The 26,144-nt window shown below is 44.3% G+C and overlaps 1 protein-coding gene across 2 annotated transcripts; it reads left to right on the top strand.

The window, feature by feature from the left end:
- Positions 1 to 910: 910 nt before the first annotated feature.
- Positions 911 to 13,476, top strand: rela (v-rel avian reticuloendotheliosis viral oncogene homolog A). Of its 2 annotated transcripts, none has more exons than XM_084156169.1 (11): positions 911 to 1,172; positions 2,349 to 2,384; positions 2,745 to 2,881; positions 3,678 to 3,823; positions 4,246 to 4,337; positions 4,770 to 4,904; positions 7,797 to 7,901; positions 8,295 to 8,510; positions 8,788 to 8,865; positions 8,955 to 9,032; positions 9,233 to 13,476. In XM_084156169.1, exons 1-11 carry the CDS (start codon positions 1,166 to 1,168, stop codon positions 9,994 to 9,996), a joined length of 1,794 nt encoding a protein of 597 aa, XP_084012295.1. In that variant the 5' UTR covers positions 911 to 1,165; the 3' UTR covers positions 9,997 to 13,476. The 2 variants fall into 2 exon arrangements, with proteins under 2 accessions (XP_084012295.1, XP_084012296.1); XM_084156170.1 differs by lacking the exon at positions 911 to 1,172 and adding an exon at positions 1,904 to 2,039.
- Positions 13,477 to 26,144: the final 12,668 nt, after the last annotated feature.

Below are 26,144 nucleotides of genomic sequence, written 5' to 3' on the forward strand. Positions count from 1 at the left end.
TCAATCAGTGTTGCTTCCTAAGTGGACAGTTTGATTTCACAGAAGTGTGATTGACTTGGAGTTACATTGTGTTGTTTAAGTGTTCCCTTTATTTTTTTGAGCAGTGTATAAGTTATCCTGTACGAGATTTTGTGCCGAATAAATTACATTGTTACAGGTGTCAAGCTTATGGGCATGTGGGAGCAGTGTGTAGGAGGGAGGTTACTAGGTGTGAGAAGTGTGCAGAAGGGCATGAGACAAAGGAATGTGTAGCATTGGGGAATGTAGTGGTATGTGTTAATTGTAGGGGTGCCCATGGGGCTGGGGATCAGAAATGTCCCGTGGGAGAGAGGCAGGTTGAGGTTTCCAGGGTTAGAGTAGTGCAGAAGTTGTCATATGCTGAGGCAGTAAAGAAAGTAGAGGATGATGGGTCAAGGGGGAGGGATCCTGAGTGGAGTGGTGCGAGTAGTAGATCTGTACCAGTACAGAGGAATAGGCCAACAAGTTATATATGTTTCAGTAAGATTGGATTTTTAGCATTTATAGCAATGGTTATCAACTGTACTGCAGGGATGGAACATAAGTCACAGAAAATGGAGGTTGTGGTGGCAGCTGAAGAGAGGTATTTGGGTGTGCGAGACTTGACATCAGAAGAGTTACAGGGTGTGTTCAGTGGTGGTGTCCATCCTTTCAGGTTGTTGGCCTGAGGTAGGACTAAATAGATTTAAATAGTGGAGTAGGGTGGTGTTATTCTTTTGTTCTATTTTTTGTGCATTTTGTTGTTGTTGTTGTTGGTAGTGTAGTGTTAGATGGTAGGGTATTTATTTATTTATTTTTTCAAGCAAAATATAAGGGAGTTGTACTCCAGTCTAGTAGGTGGCGGTAATGCGACATTTATTGGATGCCAACCACCGTAAAACTCATCGAAGAAGAAGAAAAAGACTAAGAAAAAAATAAAAAAATAAGTAGCAACTGCAGATTGTTTTTTTAACATATGTTTACGTAATTTGGGTATTTCCGCATCATTTGAGTGGGTGGTTGCAAGTTGAATTGGAGGCTCGAAGGTGGTGGTGGCGCGAGGGAGGCGAAAGAGCAAGCTGTCAAGAGAAGTTAACACTGTGCTCAAGGGAAAAAATAACCTATAGGGAAAAGGCTATTCGATTAATCACCGTGGCCGAAGTTGGAAATGGATGGTAAGTTTGTTTACAAACTGATCCTCAACGTAAATGAATTTTAGAGTCTCGTGTGAAGCTTAGCAACTTGTTTGCGCACAAGGGTGAAGCCCGGATACCATTGGTTTAGTACTACCTCAGGAGGAGTCAATACAAAATAATGGAGATCATTGCCCGCACTGTACTAGGAAGTAAATAGGCCTGCGTCTATTAGGCTATAGTTCTAGAATTGCACATCATATCTAGTAGAACATATCATAGCCTATGCTCATGATGGATGCTTTTTAAAATCCAAACATTAGACTAGTGCGGTAGTCAAGCGCCTACGTGATTCTCCGAGATATTTGACTTTAGTCACAGGGAGATATTTAACTTGTAGGCCTATGACAAGATATACAGCTTTGACACTTCATTGATAAGGGGACGCCGATGTCCCCAAAATGACGTAATCAAATCAATGATAAATGTATGCTAGCTGGGCGTAAATGTTTGCAATGTAAAGTTATGAAAATATCCAACGTCGTCACAGGTTTTGTGCTTATACCTATATAGGTTAATAGCATGTTTAATAAAGCTACGCAACAATATGACATTACGAAAAGTTACATTGTAGACAATCAACACACATGGAAGACATCCCTTTCCGTTAGTGGCCATTTCAAAGAAAAGTAATCCATGAAATAGTGGTGGGTGGGGCTATGAACAAGCACCACAAATGAAGTTTCCAGTCTTTTCCATGAACCAGGACAGTACTTTTAGTGTAGATGTGTTAAATTGGACACCGACTACTCACAGACACAATAGGAGCGAACTAATCTGAGACCTTTTATTGTCCCCGTGTGAATACTTTTCTTTATTCATCCGCTGTACACGTTCAGGCCGATCCTAGCAGGTCTAACATTATGAGCAATTATGCCTTGGCTACTATTGTGATTAAGAGGAACCTCCAGTGTTTTCAATTAAAAGCTATTAACTTCTACTTTTAGTTAACACCCTTCTCCATATGTAGGAGCTGAATTTCTACAGCAGATCTGTGCTGAACTGTTGTGATCTTCAACGTCACCAGTTATTGTGTGCCATTACTTATCAGAGAATAGTTGAGGGAAATTATAGGTTGTGTATTTTGGTTGATCATCCTTTCTTACTGATTTATTTGTTCTAGTAAATGTTTTGTGTAAATTTCTGCCATCTCCATAGGAATGTTTGGATGGGGACAGACCCCTTTGAACCAAGGTAAGGAGAGTTATATCACTCTGTGTAACCGTTTTCTGTTTGTCTCAACTTTTCATGTTGATGGGTGACAATCAGTGAGTCAACTTTTTGGCTTCTCCCTCATCATGACTGTATTGAATTGAATCTCCAGCTTTGTTTTAAAACACATACAAACATGATGAATCACAGCTGTTGCAAAAGCTCAACACAGCATTAGATAAATTACATTGTGATAGTTTAGAGATACATTGTGACCTTAATTACATTGGTATCTCTCTACATATATTTCTCTCTATTTCTTTCTCTATTTTCTCTCTCTATTTCTCTATATATCGATTTCTCACGCTCTCTCTTTATCGCTCTCTCTCTCTCTCTCTGCAGGGAATCCCTTCATTGAGATCATTGAACAGCCCAAGCAGAGGGGCATGAGGTTCAGGTACAAGTGTGAGGGGCGCTCTGCGGGAAGCACCCCGGGAGAGAAGAGCAATGACACCACCAAGACACACCCTGCCATTAAGGTGAGGATGCCCTTTAATAACACACAGATAATGGCACTCAGATAATTAACCTGTAATTTTACAATGATTCCATGCCATCGTTTACACTGTAGCTCAATTAATTTATTCCGATACCTTAAAGGGATACTTCGGAATTGTGGCAAAAAAGGCCCTTTATCCATTTCACCAGATTCAGATGAACTCGTGGGTACCATTTTTATGTCTCTGTGTCCAGTATGAAGGAAGTTAGAGGTAGTGTTAGAATTGGCCCCGTGTAGCTCAGTTGGTAGAGCATGGCGCTTGTAACGCCAAGGTTGTGGGTTTGATTCCCACGGGGGGCCAGTATGAAAAATGGATAAGAGCGTCTGCTAAATGACAATAATGTAAATGTTAGTGCAATGACTGGAAGTTTATTGGTATCTTCTGCTAACATGCTAGTGGATACCTATAGACTTCCAGTCATTGCGCAAGCGCTAGTTAGTAATTGCACTAGTTAGCAACTTAAAAATGGTATCCACAAGTTCACCTGACTCCGGGGAAGTAGATAAAAATTGCCAAAATCTCGAAGTATCCCTTTAATAATCGTAGCTAAGTCACCATATATTCTGAGATGGTTAATGAATAAACTATTAATCAAAGTAAGATTTGTTATACAAATTAGCAATTTTGTCTAGTTATAACCATGGTATAGCTAATCAGTACTACACCATGCTTTACGACACATGATTTATGGAGATTTGAAGGTGATAATTAAGTGGTGGAGATTCTATGGTGAGTGATGATACACATCCTGCTAACCTGGCTTGCTACCATGCAGGTACACAACTACAATGGCCCCCTGCGTGTCCGAGTGTCCTTGGTGACCAAGAACCCACCTCACAAGCCCCACCCCCATGAACTGGTGGGGAAAGACTGCAAACATGGTTACTATGAGGCAGACCTGCAGGAGAGACGAGTACACAGGTTAGACTGTGTGTGTGTGTGTGTGTGTGTGTGTGTGTGTGTTGGGGGCTTGAGGGTTTGTGTGTGTGTGTATGCGAGGGCAGGTCTGTGGAAATTACTAGACAGGCATGGATGTGTATGTGCACGTGTGTGTCGCAAGCATGTTAGTGGGTGGGTGTGTGATGAAATACAAAGGAACAAAATGTTTGTTTGGTGCAGTGTGCATCTGCCAATATCTTGATCGAGGACATACACTTGGATGACAAAAGGGTACCAGTTAATGATTTATATGACCATTTAGAAAAAGTTGTTTCACGTGGTCTTGATTTTAAAGGCTAGAACCAGAGGATGGTTGAATGAAGCACCCTCTTCTGGTCGATATCTACAGTATCTCACTTTCACACACGTTCACTCTGACTCCTTGTCTCACTGTCTGCTCTCAGTTTTCAGAACCTGGGCATTCAGTGTGTGAAGAAAAAGGATGTGGCCGAAGCAGTTTCCTGTAGACTGCAGACCCAAAACAACCCCTTCAACAGTGAGTACATACATACACACACACACACATTTGTTGTACTATCATTGTGGGGACCAAACAATTGATTCCCACTCCTAACCCTAATTCTAACCCTAACCCCAAAGCATAAAATAGCTTTTTTCCTTGTGGGGACTGGCAAAATGTTCCTTGTTTTACTATCCTTGTGAGTACTTCTGGTCCCCATAAGGATAGGTAAACCAAAAGAACACACGTGACAATCCACTGTCATAACATTATACCAGTTATATAATTCACTTCTCCAATCAAATTTTAATGTTTGTTTACCTTGGTTTAATCCAATAATATTGTGTGAATAGGAATTTATTTTTCCTCCGTTGACTGTGACTGACAGGATACAGTCAGTGTCAGATAGCCAATCTCAGATGCCACACCAATTTGCTTTGTGTCTGATGTGTTGTGTTTTGGCTGCAGTTCCTGAGGCAAAGGTGTGGGAGGAGGAGTTTGACCTGAATGCAGTGAGGCTGTGTTTCCAGGCCTCGATCACTCTACCTACCGGGGAACTCTGCCCTCTGGAGCCCGTGGTGTCCCAGCCCATCTACGACAACAGTGAGTCTGCCCCACAAACACACACACACACACACCCACACACCAAACACTCACCAAGTACACACTGACTCATCTGTCACTGTTCTGTCCTGGCTGTTCATGTTTTTGTGAACAATTATTTTTTGTTATTTTCTATATAAGGCTAAATACACTGCTCAAAAAAATAAAGAGAACACTCAAATAACACATCCTAGATCTGAATGAATGAAATAATCTTATTAAATACTTTTTTCTTTACATAGTTGAATGTGCTGACAACAAAATCACACAAAAATTATCAATGGAAATCAAATTTATCAACCCATGGAGGTCTGGATTTGGAGTCACCCACAAAATTAAAGTGGAAAACCACACTACAGGCTGATCCAACTTTGATGTAATGTCCTTAAAACAAGTCAAAATGAGGCTCAGTAGTGTGTGTGGCCTCCACGTGCCTGTATGACCTCCCTACAACGCCTGGGCATGCTCCTGATGAGGTGGCGGATGGTCTCCTGAGGGATCTCCTCCCAGACCTGGACTAAAGCATCCGCCAACTCCTGGACAGTCTGTGGTGCAACGTGGCGTTGGTGGATGGAGCGAGACATGATGTCCCAGATGTGCTCAATTGGATTCAGGTCTGGGGAACGGGCGGGCCAGTCCATAGCATCAATGCCTTCCTCTTGCAGGAACTGCTGACACACTCCAGCCACATGTGGTCTAGCATTGTCTTGCATTAGTAGGAACCCAGGGCCAACCGCACCAGCATATGGTCTCACAAGGGGTCTGAGGATCTCATCTCGGTACCTAATGGCAGTCAGGCTACCTCTGGCGAGCACATGGAGGACTGTGCGGCCCCCCAAAGAAATGCCACCCCACACCATGACTGACCCTCCGCCAAACCGGTCATGCTGGAGGATGTTGCAGGTAGCAGAACGTTCTCCACGGCGTCTCCAGACTCTGTCACGTCTGTCACGTGCTCAGTGTGAACCTGCTTTCATCTGTGAAGAGCACAGGGCGCTAGTGGCGAATTTGCCAATCTTGGTGTTCTCTGGCAAATGCCAAACGTCCTGCACGGTGTTGGGCTGTAAGCACAACCCCCACTTGTGGACGTCGGGCCCTCATACCACCCTCATGGAGTCTGTTTCTGACCGTTTGAGCAGACACATGCACATTTGTGGCCTGCTGGAGGTCATTTTGCAGGGCTCTGGCAGTGCTCCTCCTGCTCCTCCTTGCACAAAGGCGGAGGTAGCAGTCCTGCTGCTGGGTTGTTGCCCTCCTACGGCCTCCTCCACGTCTCCTGATGTACTGGCCTGTCTCCTGGTAGCGCCTCCATGTTCTGGACACTACGCTGACAGACACAGCAAACCTTCTTGCCACAGCTCGCATTGATGTGCCATCCTGGATGAGCTGCACTACCTGAGCCTCTTGTGTGGGTTGTAGACTCCGTCTCATGCTACCACTAGAGTGAAAGCACCGCCAGCATTCAAAAGTGACCAAAACATCAGCCAGGAAGCATAGGAACTGAGAAGTGGTCTGTGGTCACCAGCTGCAAAACCAGTCCTTGTGTGATTGACTTGGAGTTACATTGTGTTGTTTAAGTGTTCCCTTTATTTATTTTTAGCAGTGTATAAGCAGTACATACAAGCAGTACCCAGGGGGAGCAACATCACACAAAAAGACGAGAAAAAACTAAATAATAAATAAAGACGAGTGAAGGAAATCAAATTGCATACATACATATACACATTTGGGCTGTTAAACGTTTTAAAATAATGAATTGAGTTAATGGCATTAGTAAACAATTACCTCGACTAACCGGTGCCCCCACACATTGACTTGGTACCGGTACCCCCTGTATATAGCCTCGCTATTGTTATTTTACTGCTGCTCTTTTAATTATGTTATTTTTTTTATTTTTTTATTTATTTTTTGGGTATTGCTTCTTAAAACTGCATTGTTGGTTAAGGGCTTGTAAGTAAGCATTTCACTGTAAGGTGAAACCTGTTGTATTCGGCGCATGTGACAAATAAAATGGGATTTGATTTGAAATCGCGATTTAAACCGTTTTTGAATTTGCTCAAATTTGGCCCTAAAATAAAGATTTTTTAAATTTGAACAGCAGTGCATTGAGTTACAGGCATACTATGCTTTGATTGTAAAGGTCGGAAACACAAAATAATCTACATCAGAAAGTTTTAATAGCATTTTCACCATAAAAACACAGAAGCCACTGTAACATTCAGCTATTAATGCTCCCAATGTTTAAGTAGGCCTGCTCCCTCTTATCAATGTCCTTGATGTTTAACACTTGCACACACACTTTTTTTTCTTACACACACACACACACACACACACACACACACACACACCTTTTAAGTACTGTTAAAGCTTCAGGCATTCTAAATGAGTGTGACTATAGGAAACAATAACTGTCTCTATGGATACAAAGAGCTTTTAAACTTATGAAAACATTGTAACCATCTGTACACACACAGGCCTTCACATCCTCTCTGACACACACACAATCATACACACCCCACAATTTTGGCAGTTGATCTTACTAATATACAAATGTTGTTGTACATGAAAACCCAAAGCCTGCACAGTACAACATTCGGTTCAAACCAGCTTTTAAGAATGTTTTTTCTTCACAGCTGTTGAAACTGCTATAATTAATCAATTTTCTTGAAAAGAGATGTGGACATTTGGGTTATAACCAAAGAGCATGAGAGCGGGACAACATTTTCCTAAGACGTCAACAACATATTTCCATAGAAGTTAAACAGTGCCAAAACGTATGCATGCATGTTTCACAGTTGACTCTGTCAGTTTCACTCATTTCTAAACATGAACTAGACAGCCGCTGTAGGCCTTTTACACTCCTTCACTCCAGCTCTCTCTTCCGTCTCACAGGAGCACCCAACACAGCAGAACTGAAGATCTGTCGAGTGAACAGAAACTCTGGAAGCTGCAGAGGGGGGGATGAGATCTTCTTACTTTGTGACAAAGTGCAAAAAGGTTTCTCTGTCACACACACACGCGCTTCTATTTTTGTTGGTATTAATGAGTTGAGCCTTTTTTAGTTTCTTTAACCTTCCATCAACGGCTTTGTTCCTGTATGTCCTCTTTTGAAGTTCCTCTTTGCCAGACACACATTTGAAAGTATTGTATATAAGCCCACAGGTAACCACTTATTTAGTTGGTCAAACTTAGAACCAATGGACTACGTTATCTCCTTTCTGTATTACATGAAAAGGTGGCCAATGAAAGAATGTTGTTACAGAATGTTACCAAGTCAGTTAGACTGGCTCAGAATCAATTCTCCCAGACAGTCAATCTCGTCTCACTGTCCCACCCCTCCTCCTTCCCATCCCCTCCCCTCTCCCACTCTCTTCTTTCTCCCCTCCACAGAGGACATCGAGGTGCGGTTCTTCCAGGACTCGTGGGAGGGGAAGGGCACCTTCTCCCAAGCGGACGTCCACAGGCAGGTGGCCATTGTGTTCCGCACCCCGCCCTACTGCGACACCAACCTGACCGAGCCAATCCGAGTGAAGATGCAGCTCCGCAGGCCCTCGGACCGCGAGGTCAGCGAGCCAATGGACTTCCAGTTTCTGCCCTCCGACCCAGGTCACTTCCCTTTCCATTACAATGGTGACCCGCTTTGGCCCTCCTGTAGCTCAGTTGGTAGAGCATGGTGCTTGCAACACAAGGGTTGTGGGTTCGATTCCCACGGGGGGCCAGTATGAAAAATGTATGCACTCACTAATTGGAAGTCGCTCTGGATAAGAGCGTCTGCTAAATGACTAATATGTAAAAATGTTTCTCTGGCATCACTCCTGTAGCCTGTGTGGTTGTAATGCAAAACATTTTACCCAGGCTAACTCTAGATTTTTTCACTGTACAGATGAATATAGACTGATGGAGAAGAGAAAACGGACCGAGGGAATGTTCCAGAATCTGAAGCTGGGGTCCATCATGCCAGGTAAGTGTCTAAAATGATCCATGTTGCTGAACTAGGCAGCTGTGTCCTCTGATGGTTTTAATGTGTGATGGTGTTTGTTTGAATTCCAGGGGCCATGCCAGCAGAGAGAAGGCCTTTCAACACTGCCAGGAGAACAGTCACCGCCAAGCTAGCAGCTAGCCAGCCTGGTAAACCATACTATTTATTTAGCTGTTTATTATTAATAGGTGCGTTAATACAGTAAAGGGTGTTGTTCTGTATGTAACATTAGTGGTCAGAAGTTAACATGGAAACTACTGTTTAGGGACCCTACATTTATTTGTACATTTGGCAGGATACAGCATTGGGTAAGGGACAGTGGTATTGACTGTTTGTTTGTCTCTTTCAGTGGTGAACCCAGTGGTGCCCCCTAGTGCCGTCTCTGTGAAGCCCCAGCCTTACTACAAAGGCCCCCAGCCAGGCCAGCTGTTTCAAACCCAACCCAAGGCAGAGGCCTCCTCCACCACAGCAGAGACCTGGAAGTTCCTCAACAGCCTGACTCTGGACTCCCATCCCAAAGCCACCCCCGTGGCCAGCTTCACCAACCCCCAGGCCTCTGCAGCCACATCCTCCTCCTCCTCCGCCCAGGCCTTTTCCACCGTAAACCTGTCGGACCTCCACGGCTTCGCTTTCTCCACCTTTGCTTGTCCCCAGGAGCCGGTGAGTGCAGCCGCTACCCCAGAGCCCACCTCTACCTTCGGGGTCCAGGGCTCCCAGTTCAAGGTGGATGAGGAGCTACCTGAGTTCCCCAGCTTTTCTGAGGTACAACCGTCAGGGACTCTAGATAGTATAAACGTTGACGACTTCCAGGCTCTTCTGGGCCAGAGTGGTCTGGCTGGAGAGGGACCAGGGAGCAGTGGGCCGTCAGCCCCTCAGGCACCCTGCCAATTACCCTCCACCATCAGCTGTGGCGGCAGCACCTGGATGAACTACCCCAACAGCATTGTCAACCTGCTCCAGAACGAGAGCATGATGGACAGTTCCCCCGGCAACGCCAGCCAGCCGGCCGTCCTTGACGACCTGGACGTCTTCGGCTCCATGGACGAAGACTGTCTCATGTCCATCCTGAACAGTAGCAACCAGACCGGTTTTGTGTCCGGTCATCAGACCTAAGAGACATCCGTGTGATTTGACTGACATGATTTTTGACATAATCCCCCTTGCAGACTACTTTTAGCTTTTCCCTCGCCCTTGAGACCCTGGGCCCGGTTGCATAAAACACCTTAAGTTAATTTTCCCCTTATATTTTCCCTTAACTTTAAGTCAGTTGCACAAAACATTTTAAGGTGAATTTTCCCCTTAAATTAAGTACAAAAGTTAAGGGTGCCCATGAGGTCCCTTAACTGCTTCATTCAGTATGGATATCAATGTAAACAGCATTTGTGGAGGTGAATGTTGCCTTTGTCTGCTCTGGTTACAAAAGGAAAACATCAACCAGCTAGCTACTTAGCTAAACAATGGAAGGTGCACAATCCATTGCTACAAAGCTAGCTGGCTAGTTAGCTATAGCTATTCTGTAAGCTACCTTGACGTACTAGAAACAAGTTGAGAAAAAAGTAACAACAAGAAACGTGGTTTATTATCATCTGAAGCAATTTGGTTATCCTGTCTTGATTGTGGAAGTAATATTTTGCTATCTCACAAAATGAAAGGGATCAGTCAGTGAATCAGGCTGTCTCCATGGTAACCAGATACTCTTTCTGCCATACATGCCTTCAAACTACCGTAAAACCCCTTAAGTATGCCCGTACCTAAGGAAATATTTGAGGGGCTCTATGCAACGCCCTTAAACAATTCCCTTAGGAAAGGGAAAGTTATTCCGTAAGGTAAACCCTTAAGGGAAACACTTAAGATGTTTTATGCAACCGGCCCTAGCTCCCAACCCAACTTCCCTTTGTACTTGCTATTCTAAAGGGCTACAAAGGAGAGTCATTTGAAGGCTGGCTGAAAGAGAGTCAGAAGGTAGGGCTTTCTGCTCTCTTCTCTATGTGGATTGTGGACATGCTTATTAGGACAGATGCAGAACCCTGCCAGTACACAATGAACAGAGTGAATAGAAGGAAGAGCTACAGGGAAGTTCTGTATCTGCCAGTTTGTGGGCAATCGCAAGACCCGAGGATGAACTGTATGACCTGAAGCGTCCCTCTTCGTCAACCCCTAAAGATACACCCCCACTGGGTTGTGTATAAACCCAGGTTTGTTTCTAGTCTCCAAAGGCAGTGGTATTCACTTCTGTTCCCACAGAGCTTCAGGGTTCAAAATGTGTCTACTTCAATCATTGTCAATGTAACCAAAGTTAAAGATTAGGACTAAATCACTTTATATGCACTTTAAATAAAGTTTGATTTAGTCCTATTCAGCCACTAAATATCATTACATTTTAAATCAACCAGAGCTTGAAACCCTAGACCTATTGTATTGTCTATTTTTAGTTGAATTCTGGGTTGAATTCAAACAATAGCTGTTGATGACTTTGCAAATGTTATATAGGCCTAAATAGCATCATTGATGATAAAGTATGGTCACATTTAATTTGCTCTGTTAAATCTACCCTTTGGAATGACTTCGATAGCCACAGTGAATCGATTTAGTTTTTAAATGGAGATCTCTCAACAATCGTTCTCACGATAGCACATTGGTAATAGTTAGTGTCAAATATCATAGCTAATTAGGGCTGGGCTTGGTTAAAACCCTGCATGGAAGACTAAAGGGTAGCTGTAGATCGATCAATTCTCCAGTAGGAGGCCTATTGTGTTTTTCTTTTCTGAAAGTACATATAACATTGAAGATCTGACGTTGTTTTAAAGGTACAAATTCTATATTTTATACAAGGTTTGTATATGTTGAAATGTGGTTACCATGATGACATAATCCTGTGGTAAAAATTTCACAAATTACATTGAAAAAATGTTGATTAAACCAGTTTGTACCCAGTGGGTATTGACTAGACAGACTAGGTGAGGAGAAATTGCTGAGCCAATAGACCAGGAGTTGAACCTGCCAACCAATCAATTGGTGACAATGTAACCATTATTCTATTATGGGGAGTAGAGGGAAGTTGCCCCTAGACACTGATCTTGAGTCCTTTTGCATTTCCCCCGCTTACAGTTAAGGGAAGGGAAGCTGATCCTAGATCTGTACCTAGGGGACACAGCATAACATTAACAGACTACATTCCCAAATCAACCTTCTACTAAAATACTTTTGATGCTTGCACTTTGTGTTCAGCAGATACACCAAAGTCACTAGGTGACCACTATGTCTGTATCAAGGTCTTCTAGGATGGTTTTTATTCAAATAAGAATCCAAATGTTTCATCTTTTATATTGTGCTTTTTTTGTGTACTATCTGTTCTGTTGGACTCCTTGAAGATTGTCTGAATATTAAGATTTTGACAAGAAATCGGGTCATAATATGGCCAACCTTGGCTTTCACAGCTGAGATTGTCTGGTGGTTGTGAAATTTGTTTGTAAAAAGGCAAATATTTCTCAAAGGGAATGACAATCAGAATAGCTCATTAATGGCTGTGGGGTATACTAAAGTAGTGGAATATCATCATAAAGAAAGATTGTAATTTCAATGTGCGTAAGCCTTAGGTGATGATATACACTGAGTATTCCAAACATTAAGAACATCTTCCTAATATTGAGTTGCCCCCCCTTTTACCCTCGGAACAGCCTCAATTCGTCAGAGCATGGACTCCGCAAAGTGTCGAAAGCGTTCCACAGGGATGCTGGCCCATGTTGACGCCAATGCTTCACACAGTTGTGTCAAGTTGGCTGGATGTCCTTTGGGTGGTGGACAATTCTTGATACACACGGGAAACTGTTGAGTGTGAGAAACCTGCAGCGTTGCAGTTCTTGACACAAACCGGTGCGCCTGGCACCCACTACCATACCACGTTCAAAGGCACTTACATTTTTTGTCTTGCCCATTCACCCTCTGAATGGCACACATACACAATCCATGTCTCAAGGCTTAAAAATCCTTCTTTAACCTGTCTCCTCCCCTTCATCTACACTGATTGATTGAAGTGGATTTAACAGGTAATATCAATAAGGGATCATAGCTTTCACCTGGTCAGTCTATGTCATGGAAAGAGCAGATATTCTTAATGTTTTGTATACTCTGTGTACGTGACATACAGTACTCACCTTGATGACGGATATCTTAATGTTATGTACAGTTTTACCATGACAACATCTGCAAGTATAACTTTGGAACAGGAAGGATATTGCTGTTTATAAATGTAAATTATGTCAGAATGTAGCAGATGCATTGATAATATCAGTTAAAAAGACTAATTCCATATCATGTTAGTAGTTTTGAGTCAGTATCTCAATATATTTCTGTTCATCACTAGATCAATTATACTTATTCACAGTGCGGTTTGCTTTTAGACCAGTGTAATATTAGTACATTTTGCTGTATGGTATATGAACATCAGTGGCAGTTTATTTTCCATTGTCAATTAGGACATTTTTAAACCGTAACTTTGTACTTATTCAATGCTGCCTTAATGAAAACAGAAAATGGTATAATGTTTTGTGCAAGTATATATTCAGGCAGGAAATAAATGACATATTGAAAACATTTGGGTTTGCTAAGTGATTCCACAATGTGTAGCCTACTTTACTTCCACAATGTCACTCAAGACAGTATAACCAAATATTGTTTTATCTGTGGTATAACTGTAATACAACAAATGTTTAAAATAACTTTATTTGGCAATTGTTGTAATTAACTGGTAACTGAGTGCAAACTATATTGAAGCCAAACAATAAAAAAGGTAAGAAATTGTCACGTATATACAGAAGATCAGTTTTAATAATGATAAATGCAGATAAACAAAACATGAGAAGCGTACAGAACGTGAATCAAAACAAACCTATACTGACGATACTGAGGGCTAAATAAAGGGAAGGTGATGATGAAGTCCAGGTGTGCTTAATGATGGGGAGCAGGTGTGCAAAATAATGGTTGCCAGGGCCGCTGGTTAGTAGACCGTCGAGCACTGGAGAGGGGGAGCGGGGGTAGGTGTGACAGAAATCCACAATAAAAAAAAAAAATCACATAATCAGAAAACTTGACATGTTTGTCATACAGCCATCTTTGTAAAAGTTAAGGTACAGAGTTAAAGGGATACTTCGGAATTTTGGCAATGAGTCACTCATTGTCCAGTATGAAGGAAGTTAAAGGTAGTTGAGCCCTGGAAGTACAGTGGGGAAAAAAAGTATTTAGTCAGCCACCAATTGTGCAAGTTCTCCCACTTAAAAAGATGAGAGAGGCCTGTAATTTTCATCATAGGTACACGTCAACTATGACAGACAAAATGAGAAAAAGAAATCCAGAAAATCACATTGTAGGATTTGTAATGAATTTATTTGCAAATTATGGTGGAAAATAAGTATTTGGTCAATAACAAAAGTTTCTCAATACTTTGTTATATACCCATTGTTGGCAATGAAACAGGTCAAACGTTTTCTGTAAGTCTTCACAAGGTTTTCACACACTGTTGCTGGTATTTTGGCCCATTCCTCCATGCAGATCTCCTCTAGAGCAGTGATGTTTTGGGGCTGTCGCTGGGCAACACGGACTTTCAACTCCCTCCAAAGATTTTCTATGGGGTTGAGATCTGGAGACTGGCTAGGCCACTCCAGGACCTTGAAATGCTTCTTACGAAGCCACTCCTTCGTTGCCCGGGCGGTGTGTTTGGGATCATTGTCATGCTGAAAGACCCAGCCACGTTTCATCTTCAATGCCCTTGCTGATGGAAGGAGGTTTTCACTCAAAATCTCACGATACATGGCCCCATTCATTCTTTCCTTTACACGGATCAGTCGTCCTGGTCCCTTTGCAGAAAAACAGCCCCAAAGCATGATGTTTCCACCCCCATGCTTCACAGTAGGTATGGTGTTCTTTGGATGCAACTCAGCATTCTTTGTCCTCCAAACACGACGAGTTGAGTTTTTACCAAAAAGTTCTATTTTGGTTTCATCTGACCATATGACATTCTCCCAATCCTCTTCTGGATCATCCAAATGCACTCTAGCAAACTTCAGACGGGCCTGGACATGTACTGGCTTAAGCAGGGGGACACGTCTGGCACTGCAGGATTTGAGTCCCTGGCGGCGTAGTGTGTTACTGATGGTAGGCTTTGTTACTTTGGTCCCAGCTCTCTGCAGGTCATTCGCTAGGTCCCCCGTGTGGTTCTGGGATTTTTGCTCACTGTTCTTGTGATCATTTTGACCCCACGGGGTGAGATCTTGCGTGGAGCCCCAGATCGAGGGAGATTATCAGTGGTCTTGTATGTCTTCCATTTCCTAATAATTGCTCCCACAGTTGATTTCTTCAAACCAAGCTGCTTACCTATTGCAGATTCAGTCTTCCCAGCCTGGTGCAGGTCTACAATTTTGTTTCTGGTGTCCTTTGACAGCTCTTTGGTCTTGGCCATAGTGGAGTTTGGAGTGTGACTGTTTGAGGTTGTGGACAGGTGTCTTTTATACTGATAACAAGTTCAAACCTGTGCCATTAATACAGGTAACAAGTGGAGGACAGAGGAGCCTCTTAAAGAAGAAGTTACAGGTCTGTGAGAGCCAGATATCGTGCTTGTTTGTAGGTGACCAAATACTTATTTTCCACCATAATTTGCAAATAAATTCATTAAAAATCCTACAATGTAATTTTCTGGTATTTCTTTCCTCAATTTGTCTGTCATAGTTGATGTGTACCTATGATGAAAATTACAGGCCTCTCTCATCTTTTTAAGTGGGAGAACTTGCACAATTGTTGGCTGACTAAATACTTTTTTTCCCAACTGTATATGGGTATCTAGCATTGAGATCTTCAGTTTCTTGGCAATTTCTCGCATGGAATAGCCTTAATTTCTCAGAACAATAATAGACTGATGAGTTTCAGAAGAAAGTTATTTGTTTCTGGCCATTTTGAGCCTGTAATCGAACCCACAATTGCTGATGCTCTAGATCAGGGGTGTCAAACGTCTGGCCCGCGGGCCGGATCAGGCCCGCAAACGGGTTTAATCCGGCCCGCGAGATGATTTAAAAAAAAAGAACAAAGAAAAAAAGAATTATAAGAATTTTTTAAAGTATAAAAATGCGCTGCAATTTTTCAATAAAATTAACTGCTTTTCCAATTGCGTCCACTGGATGGCGCAATAGCAATTGTGTTAAGCAAGCAAACTGTTTATACCGGGGCAGAGCAAGTAGGTCAAGCACGTGCAGCCAATGAGCTACTTTGTTTTGCCCGCGATATTTATTACGGCTTCTACTTTTAACATTATGTGCTTTGGCACCCTCATTGCCCCAATATGTCTCTGTCAAAAAAGAGAAAAGTGGACGCAGAGTGCAGAGTGTTCCAAGAAAAATGGTCATCCTATTTATGCTCAAAGAATATAACCTTCGTCGCCACTATGTGAGTCTTCATGCCGACAAATATGACAACTTTCAAGGACAGCGGAGATGAGAGAAGGTGAATGAACTGTTGGCGGGTCTGAAGAAACAGCAGTCTGTGTTTACTCACAGCTGAGACATCAGTGACGCTGCAGTGAAAGCTAGCTACCTCATTGCTAATGAAATCGCAGTGGCTTCAAAACCATTTAGTGAGGGTGAATTTGTAAAAACATGCATGATGAAGGCAGCGGAGATTGTGTGCCCTGAAAAGCGGCAGGCTTTTGCAAATATCAGCCTGACAAGAAACACAGTTGCAGACAGGATTTCCGATCTTTCAGTGGATTTGGACAGCCAGTTGAAGCAAAAAGTAAAGTCATTTATTGCGTTTTCGGTTGCAATTGATGAAAGCACGGACATTACAGATGTTGCACAACTGGCCATTTTCATCCGCGGAGTTGATGACACATTGACCGTCACCGAGGAGTTCGTGGAGTTGGTGCCGATGACAGATACAACGACAGCAGCTGATATTTTTACCGCACTCGTCGGCGCGCTGGACAGGGTCGGAGTGGACTGGTCCCGCGCTGTCAGCCTGGCTACAGATGGTGCGCCCTCAATGACAAAGTTCAGAGAGAAAGTGCAATCTGCAAATGGAGGACGTGATTTTTTGACTTTTCACTGTATTTTGCACCAGGAGGCTTTGTGTTGCAAGTCATTAAAGATGGATAACGTCATGAAGGTGGTCATCCAAACTGTTAATTTCATCCGATCCAGAAGCCTGAATCACCGTCAGTTTGACAGCCTTCTCAGAGAGAAAGACCACATCTATGGCCTGCCATACCACACTGAGGTAAGATGGTTAAGCCGAGGTGCTGTGCTGAGGCGTTTCTTTGATTTACGAGAAGAAATTGAACAGTTCATGGAAGAAAAGGGCAAACCAGTGTTAGAATTTCATTCCGCAGAATGGATGCAGGACCTTGCATTTATGGTGGATGTTACAGAGCACCTGAATAACTTGAACAAACAGCTGCAAGGGCGCAACAAAGTTGTCACGCAGTATTATGACAGCATACGTTCTTTCAAGTTGAAGCTGTCATTGTGGGAGACGCAACTTGCCGGTGGTGATGCAGCTCACTTCCCCTGTCTGAAAAATGTGTGCGCGACCCAACATGTGGCAGACATGAAGCGGTTCAAAGATAAAATAACGGGACTGTTACGGGAGTTTGAGCAATGCTTTCAGATTTAATGTTTATATGTTTTTATGTTGATGTGCTATTGTTTTTAATTGATTTTATTTTATTTGTATATTTAACCTATTCTTGACTCTGTGGTTCTTGCACTTGTTTGGGGAACAGGATTTCATTATTTTTATCTACATTTCTGCCTGAGAAATGACACCCTGATATAGTTCTGTGATCTGTGATATACTTCTGTGAATCACTGAGGCATTGTGTGTTTGTGTGTTCTTTGTCCTCAGAACTTTCAAATAACTTGAGGTGTTTTATGATTAATAGTGATGTTGTGCTTTTGGACACTGTCCTCAGGCTCCAGCTTTATGTTTATATGTTGATGTGCTATTGTTTTTAATTGTTTTTATTTTATTTGTATATTTAACCTATTCTTGACTCTGTGGTTCTTGCACTTGTTTGGGGAACAGGATTTCATTATTTTTATCTACATTTCTGCCTGAGAAATGACACCCTGATATAGTTCTGTGATATACTTCTGTGAATCACTGAGGCATTGTGTGTTTGTGTGTTCTTTGTCCTCAGAACTTTCAAATAACTTGAGGTGTTTTATGATTAATAGTGATGTTGTGCTTTTGGACACTGTCCTCAGGCTCCAGCTTTATGTTTATATGTTTTTATGTTGATGTGCTATTGTTTTTAATTGATTTTATTTTATTTGTATATTTAACCTATTCTTGACTCTGTGGTTCTTGCACTTGTTTGGGGAACAGGATTTCATTATTTTTATCTACATTTCTGCCTGAGAAATGACACCCTGATATAGTTCTGTGATCTGTGAAACAGTTCTGTTAATCACTGAGGCTTTGTGTGTTCTTTTTCTTTAGAATTTTCAAATAAACTTGACGTGTTTTATGATTAATAGTGATGTTGTGCTTGTACTATTTTGGACACACTGTCCTCAGGCTCCAGCTTTATGTTGTATGTTGATCGTATTAAAACAAAGAAAACAATCTGAAGTTGTTGTTTTTAAGTTATATATACCATGATTTTTCCGGTCCGGCCCACTTGGGAATAGATTTTCCTCCATGTGGCCCCTGAGCTAAAATGAGTTTGACACCCCTGCTCTATATACTCAACTAGTCTCAAGAAGACCATTAAAAATCAGCCGTTTCCAGCTACAATAGCCATTTACAACATTAACAATGTCTACACTGTATTTCTGATCAATCTGATGTTATTTTAATGGACAAAAAAATTGCTTTTCTTTAGAAAACAAGGACATTTCTAAGTGACCACAAACTTTTGAACGGTAGTGTATATCTACAGAAATAAGACAGATCCTGCTTCTGTTGCCGGTTTGAGTGTTTGTTTAATAGCCTACTGATTCCGTGAACACCAAGCCTCACGCAACGACAAAATGGAGGATAAAGCAATTTCACAGATTCAGCTGTTTTTAATTTTTGCTATGCTGTAATAAAGGCATTACTTTTTGTTTCTCGTTAGAACAGACTGGTATTTCTTATAATTTATTTAGTGTTGTTTACACTGTTCCAAACAGGCAGGAAAATAATATTGTCATCTAACAGCACCTGTTTGTCACACATAATATGAACGCAGTTCTAGCTCCTATACCCCCCTTTTTTAAATATCCTTCTTATTGTTATTATTACAATATTATTATGATTAACATTATAATAATAAGTAATGTCGTTATCATTAGTAGGCTTTGTATATTAGCCTTGTATAACCACCATCGAGCTGTAGGCTAAGAGCGCGTCCTGTTTAGTGTTAATACTGTACTTACTTAGGCCTATAATTCAATATATAGGCTACTGTATCAATCAATCAATCATTCATTTGTTCATGCCATCACACAGCATACCAGACATTCATGCTTTGAAATGCAATCAAGCATTTTAGTTTTTAAATTAAATAACAAAGGGAGCTTTGAATAATTAGCCTAAACAATAAATAAACCGCAATTCACGAATGCATGCAACTGTTTTTAGTCTGCTGTAATAAAGGCTTTATATATATATATATATTTTCCCTGTTAGAACACTCTCTGGTACACTTATTTATTTAGTGTTGTTTACATGTACACTGTTCCAAATGGTCAGAAAACATTATAATAGTGTAATCTAACAGCAACTGTTTGACACACATAATACTAACGTAATGCTTGCTCCTACACCCTCCTTTTTCTTGATCTCCAGTAGTTTCCACAACTAAGTCAAATGTCTTCCACAGATCTGACTTCACCTTTCCCTCCTGAGCAACCAGTAAACATTCGCCCGTTTTGAGTTTCTTTTTCACAAGGGAAAAAGCTGTTATGTGTTACTCTGTTCGGAGTTTGTTATAACCAATTTATTGATGTGATTATGATAGGCTATAGGTCAGGCCCTATTGGTCACATGCATGCGATGCTTACATGTTTCACGTAAAGAGAGCCAGGGTTGAGGGAATAGGGAATGTTTTTCCTAAACAAATTAGGGATTTCGGTAACAGAACTGTTCAGTCACAAACAAGTAACAAACTAAATGGTTGAAATTATGTTGCAGCTTCAGCACGGACAGCGCAATAATCACTTACTATGCTGTGGTGCCTTTTTGCTGCAGTAGGGAGGAGAGCGAAACCCCGTGCGCCAGTCACACAGGCACACGCTGTCATTTTCTTTAACACAGTGTGACAATCGGGCTCTTTCTTGAGTCATTTTTGTGTCTTAATTATTTAATCAAACAGTATGCTTAAAGCATCAGACAAGCTCAGTGCATGTGTAGTTGATTGTATTCAAACGCATAGGGTGTGTCTGTCTATATATGGAAAAATAAGTTGAAACATTTCGCCCAATCGATTGGTCGAAACAACAGGACAACTCTCGGTTGACCAATCTTTTTTTAGTCGGGGACAGCCCTACGCTACAGCATACAATGACATTCTAGACGATTCTGTGCTTCCAAATTTGTGGCAACAGTTTGGGGAAGGCCCTTTCCTGTTTCAGCATGACAATGCCCCCGTGCACAAACCGAGGTCCATACAGAAATGGTTTGTTGAGATCGGTGTGGAAGAACTTGACTGGCCTGCACAGAGCCCTGACCTCAACCCCATCGAACACCTTTGGGATGAATTGGAACGCCAACTGTGAACCAGGCCTAACCGCCCAACATCAGTGCCCGACCTCACTAATGCTCTTGTGACTGAATGGAAGCAAGTCCCTGCAGCAATGTTCCAACATCTAGTGGAAAGCATTCCCAGAAGAGTAGAGGCTGTTATAGCATTAAAGGGGGGACCAACTCCATATTAATGCCCATGATTTTGGAATGAGATGTTCGACAAGCAGGTGTCCACATACTTTTTGTCATGTAGTGTATTTGTTTATGGTTGAGCAAAAGCTTTCAAGATTTTGGTTGATCATCCTTACTGACCTATTTTCGATATCTCCATACATTTCTTTGTCTCCATAGAAATATATTAATGGAGACAGCCCCCTTTGAACCAAGGTAAGGAGAGTTCTATCACTCTGTGTAACTGTTTTCTGTTCATCTCAACTGTTCATCTTGACTCATCATGAATGTTTTCACTTGAAGCTTCAGCTTAGTTTTGAAACACATGCATACATGATGAATCACAGCAGTTGCAAAAGTAGTTTAGCTGTTGTGATAGTTTAGCAGTATGGCCCCATGCGTGTCCGAGTGTCCTTGGTGACCAATAATCCGCCTCACAAGCCCCACCCCCACGAACTGGTGAGGAAAGACTGCAAACATGGTTACTATGAGGCAGACCTGCAGGAGAGACGAGTACACAGGTTAGACTGTGTGTATGTGTGTATGTTTTGGGAGTGAGTGTGTGTGTGTCTGCATGTGAGGGGAGGTCTGTGTGTGTGTGTATGGGTGTGTGATGAAATACAAAGTAACAAAATGTTTGTTTGATGCAGTGTGCACCTGCCAACATCTTGTTAGAGGACATAGAAGACATCTGTGGGAAGCCGTTGTCACGGATTCAGCCGAGGCTGCCCCTCCTCCTTGCTCGGGCAGGCTTCGGCGTTCGTCGTCCACGGAGTACTAGCGGCTACCGATCCATGTATCTATGTTCGACTTGTTTTGTCTTTATTGATCACACCTGTTTCCCATTATGTAGTTATGTCTTCCCTATTTAACCCTCTGTCTCACACTGTTTGTTGTGTGTGTTTGTTCATGTTTCGGCTGTCGTTAGTGTGCAGGTTTGTTCCCTCCCTGCGTGGAGGTTGTTGTTCTTTCTTTTACCTTCGAGTAAAGTACGCCTTCTGATTAGCTCTGTGTCCTGCGCCTGACTTCGCCTACCGCATTACAACTACGCCCTGACAGAAACACACACCATCTACATGGAGTCAGCAGGTACAGCGATGCCAGCCGGATCGATGGAGGAATGCGTCCAACAACAAGCGGCCATGATCCAGGCTCTCGGCACCGCCATGGAATGAGTGGTGAACACTATGGAGCGATGGGATAGAGGAGGTCTCCCTATACCTCCTCCGATTACACCACCACCCACACCGATGTCCATCGCTTCACCTCCAGGGTCCAGTGGGATTCGGCTCTCGCTCCCGAGGGCTTATGACGGTACAGCTGTCGGGTGTCAGGGTTTTCTGCTCCAGGTAGAGCTCTACCTGGCAACCATCCACCCGGCTCCCTCGGGATACGAGAGCGTGTCCGCCCTCATCTCCTGTCTGTCTGGTAAAGCGCTGGAGTGGGCCAACGCCGAGTGGGGGGGAATAGACGCCGCAACGGTAAGCTATGCAGAGTTTACCCGCCGCTTTAGGGCGGTATTCAATCATCCACCAGAGGGGAGAGCGGCGGGTGAGCATCTATTCCACCTCAGACAGGGGAAGAGGAGCGTGCAGGAATTTGCACTGGACTTTCGGACTCTGGTTGCCAGCGCAGGATGGAATGAGAGGGCCCTCATCGACCACTACCGTTGTGGCTTGAGGGAGGACGTTTGTCGGGAATTGGCCTGCAGGGACACCAACCTAAACCTGGACCAACTGGTTGATATGTCGATTCGACTGGATAACCTGTTGGCTACTCGCGGACGTCCGGATCAGGGGCCGTCCATTCCAGCACCTCCGACCCTACCCCTATGGAGCTCGGAGGTGCTGCTATGAGGGAGACCGGTAGAGGGGCCGTCTCCTGCACCAACTGTGGCCGCAGAGGACACACTGCTGGTCGGTGCTGGGGAGGGCCTCCAAGGAGTCGAGGCAGTAGGCAGCGCACTGATGAACCGTTTCAGGTGAGTAGGCACCCAACTCACCCAGAGCTCCCTGTTGCGCATATGTGTATTCATGTTGTGTTTCCTGAGTTTTCTTCTCATTCCCAGCATAAGGCGCTAGTAGATTCAGGCGCAGCTGGGAACTTTATTGATCGTCAGTTTACCCGTAGGTTAGGGATTCCTATTGTGCCAGTCGATGTGCCCTTCCCTATCCATGCCCTAGATAGTCGCCCTTTAGGGTCAGGTCTGATTAGGGAGGTCACAGCACCACTCTGGATGAAGACGCAGGAGGGGCATGAGGAAATAATTAGTCTATATCTGATTGATTCTCCTGCGTTTCCCGTGGTGTTGGGGCTTCCCTGGTTAACTTCTCATGACCCCACTATTTCATGGCAACAGAGGGCTCTCAAGGGATGGTCAAGTCAGTGCTTGGGGAGGTGTGTAGGTGTTTCCGTAGGGGCAACTACGGTGGAAAGTCCAAACCAGGTTCCCACCATGCACATTCCGACTGAATATGCCGATTTGGCTCTCGCCTTCTGTAAAAAGAAGGCGACTCAATTACCACCCCATCGACAGGGGGATTGTGCGATAAACCTCCAGGTAGGCGCTGCGCTTCCCCGGAGTCACGTGTATCCTCTGTCACAGGAAGAGACGGCGGCTATGGAAACATATGTCACCGAATCTCTGAGACAGGGATACATTCGGCCGTCCACTTCCCCTGCGTCATCGAGTTTCTTTTTTGTGAAGAAGAAGGATGGTGGCTTACGCCCGTGCATTGACTACCGTGGTCTAAATCAGATCACAATAAAATACAGCTATCCATTACCTCTGATTGCGAGTATGACGGAGTCATTGCGCAGGGCGCGTTTCTTCACTAAATTGGATCTCAGGAGCGCGTACAACCTGGTGCATATCCGGGAGGGAGATGAGTGGAAGACAGCATTTAGTACCACCTCGGGGCACTATGAGTACCTCGTCATGCCATACGGTTTGATGAATGCTCCTTCAGTCTTCCAATCTTTTGTTGATGAGATTTCCCGGGACCTGCATGGACAGGGTGTAGTGGTGTATATTGATGACATTCTAATATACTCCGCTACACGGGCCGAGCATGCTTCCTTGGTGCGTCAGGTGCTTGGTAGACTGTTGGAGCATGACCTGTATGTGAAGGCGGAGAAATGTCTGTTCTTCCAATAATCCATCTCCTTCCTAGGACACCGCCTGTCCGCGTCAGGTGTGGAGATGGAGATTGACCGCGTTTCGGCCGTGTGTAATTGGCAGACTCCAACGGTGAAGGAGGTGCAGCGATTCTTGGGTTTTGCCAATTACTACCGGAGGTTTATCCGGGGCTTTGGGCAGGTAGCGGCTCCCATTACCTCCTTGCTAAAGGGATGGCCAGTGCATCTGCAGTGGTCAGCTGAGGCGGACAGGGCTTTTGGGCATCTGAAGGACCTGTTTACTTCGGCTCCGGTGCTGGCTCATCCGGATCCTTCCTTGGCATTCCAGGTTGAGGTGGATGCGTCCGAGGCTGGGATTGGAGCTGTACTGTCTCAGCGCTCGGGTACGCCACCAAAACTCCGCCCCTGTGCTTTCTTTTCTAAGTAGCTCAGTCCGGCGGAGCGCAATTATGATGTGGGGGACCGGGAGCTGTTAGCTGTGGTTCAAGCTCTGAAAGTGTGGAGGCATTGGCTTGAGGGGGCTAAACACCCTTTTCTCATTTTGACTGACCATCGTAACCTGGAGTACGTCCGGGCGGCGAGGAGGTTGAACCCTCGTCAGGCAAGGTGGGCCATGTTCTTCACTCGTTTTGTGTTTACGCTCACTTACAGACCAGGTTCCCAGAACGCTAAGGCAGACGCCCTGTCCCGACTGTATGACACAGAGGAGAGGTCCATTGAGCCCACTCCCATACTCCCGGCGTCGTGTCTGGTGGCACCGGTGGTATGGAAGATTGACGCGGACATCGAGCGGGCGTTACGTACCGAGCCCACTCCCCCCCAGTGTCCAGAGGGTCGAATGTACGTGCCGCTCGAGGTTCGTGATCGATTGATCTATCGGGCTCACACGTCACCCTCCTCTGGTCATCCTGGCATCGGTCGGACAGTGCACTGTCTTAGTGGGAAGTACTGGTGGCCCACTTTAGCCAAGGACGTGAGAGTTTATGTTTCCTCCTGCTCGGTGTGCGCCCAGTGTAAGGCACCTAGACATCTGCCCAGAGGGAAATTACAACCCCTACCTGTTCCACAACGGCCGTGGTCCCACCTATTGGTGGATTTTGTGACAGACCTTCCCCCCTCGCAAGGGAATACCACGATCCTGGTCGTTGTGGATCGGTTTTCGAAGGCCTGCCATCTCATTCCTATGCCAGGTCTTCCTACAGCCTTACAGACTGCTGAAGCCCTGTTTACACACGTCTTCCGGCACTACGGGGTTCCTGAGGATATTGTGTCGGATCGGGGTCCCCAGTTCACCTCAAGGGTCTGGAGGACGTTCATGGAATGTCTGGGGGTCTCGATTAGCCTTACCTCAGGTTTTCACCCCGAGAGTAATGGGCAGGTGGAGAGAGTTAACCAGGATGTGGGTAGGTTTCTGAGGTCCTATTGCCAGGACCAGCAGGGGGAGTGGTCAGGTTATATCCCCTGGGCAGAGATAGCCCAAAACTCACTCCGCCACTCCTCTACTAACCTTACGCCTTTCCAGTGTGTGTTAGGTTATCAGCCGGTCCTGGCACCTTGGCATCAGAGCCAGATCGAGGCTCCTGCAGTGGATGAGTGGTTTTGACGCTCGGAAGAGACCTGGAATGCTGCTCATGTACACCTGCAGAGGGCAATCAGGCGACAAAAGGCAGGCGGCGATCGCCACCGCAGTGAGGATCGGGTCTGGCTCTCGACCCGAAACCTGCCCCTTCGCCTACCCTGCTGGAAGCTGGGTCGGCGGTTTGTGGGGCCATTTAAAGTCCTGAGGAGATTGAGTAAGGTTTGTTATAGGTTACAACTTCCTATTAATTAGGTGGGGGGCCTGCAGTATCTCGTGGAGTGGGAGGGGTACGGTCCGGAGGAACGGTGCTGGGTCCCTAGGAGGGACATCCTCGATCCCTCCATGTTGAGGGATTTCCACCAGAGTCATCCGACCCGCCCTGCTCCGTGTCCTCCTGGCCGTCCCCGAGGCCGGGGTCGGCGCACGGCTGGAGCCGCACGTCAAGGGGGGGGGGTACTATCACGTATTCAGCCGAGGCTGCCCCTCCTCCTTGCTCGGGCAGGCTTTGGCGTTCGTCGTCACCGGAGTACTAGCGGCTACCGATCCATGTACAGTGGGGAGAACAAGTATTTGATACACTGCTGATTTTGCAGGTTTTCCTACTTACAAAGCATGTAGAGGTCTGTAATCATAGGTACACTTCAACTGTGAGAGACGGAAT

The sequence above is a fragment of the Coregonus lavaretus genome, assembly GCF_964263955.1.
Source record: "Coregonus lavaretus genome assembly, chromosome: 39".
Taxonomy (NCBI): domain Eukaryota; kingdom Metazoa; phylum Chordata; class Actinopteri; order Salmoniformes; family Salmonidae; genus Coregonus; species Coregonus lavaretus.

Bases quoted from the DNA above. Each gene is read 5' to 3' on its own strand.
- rela (XM_084156169.1), top strand. The intron at 4,338-4,769 runs GTGAGTACATAC...TTTTGGCTGCAG, and splicing joins CCAAAACAACCCCTTCAACA to TTCCTGAGGCAAAGGTGTGG. The intron at 8,866-8,954 runs GTAAGTGTCTAA...TTTGAATTCCAG, and splicing joins GCTGGGGTCCATCATGCCAG to GGGCCATGCCAGCAGAGAGA.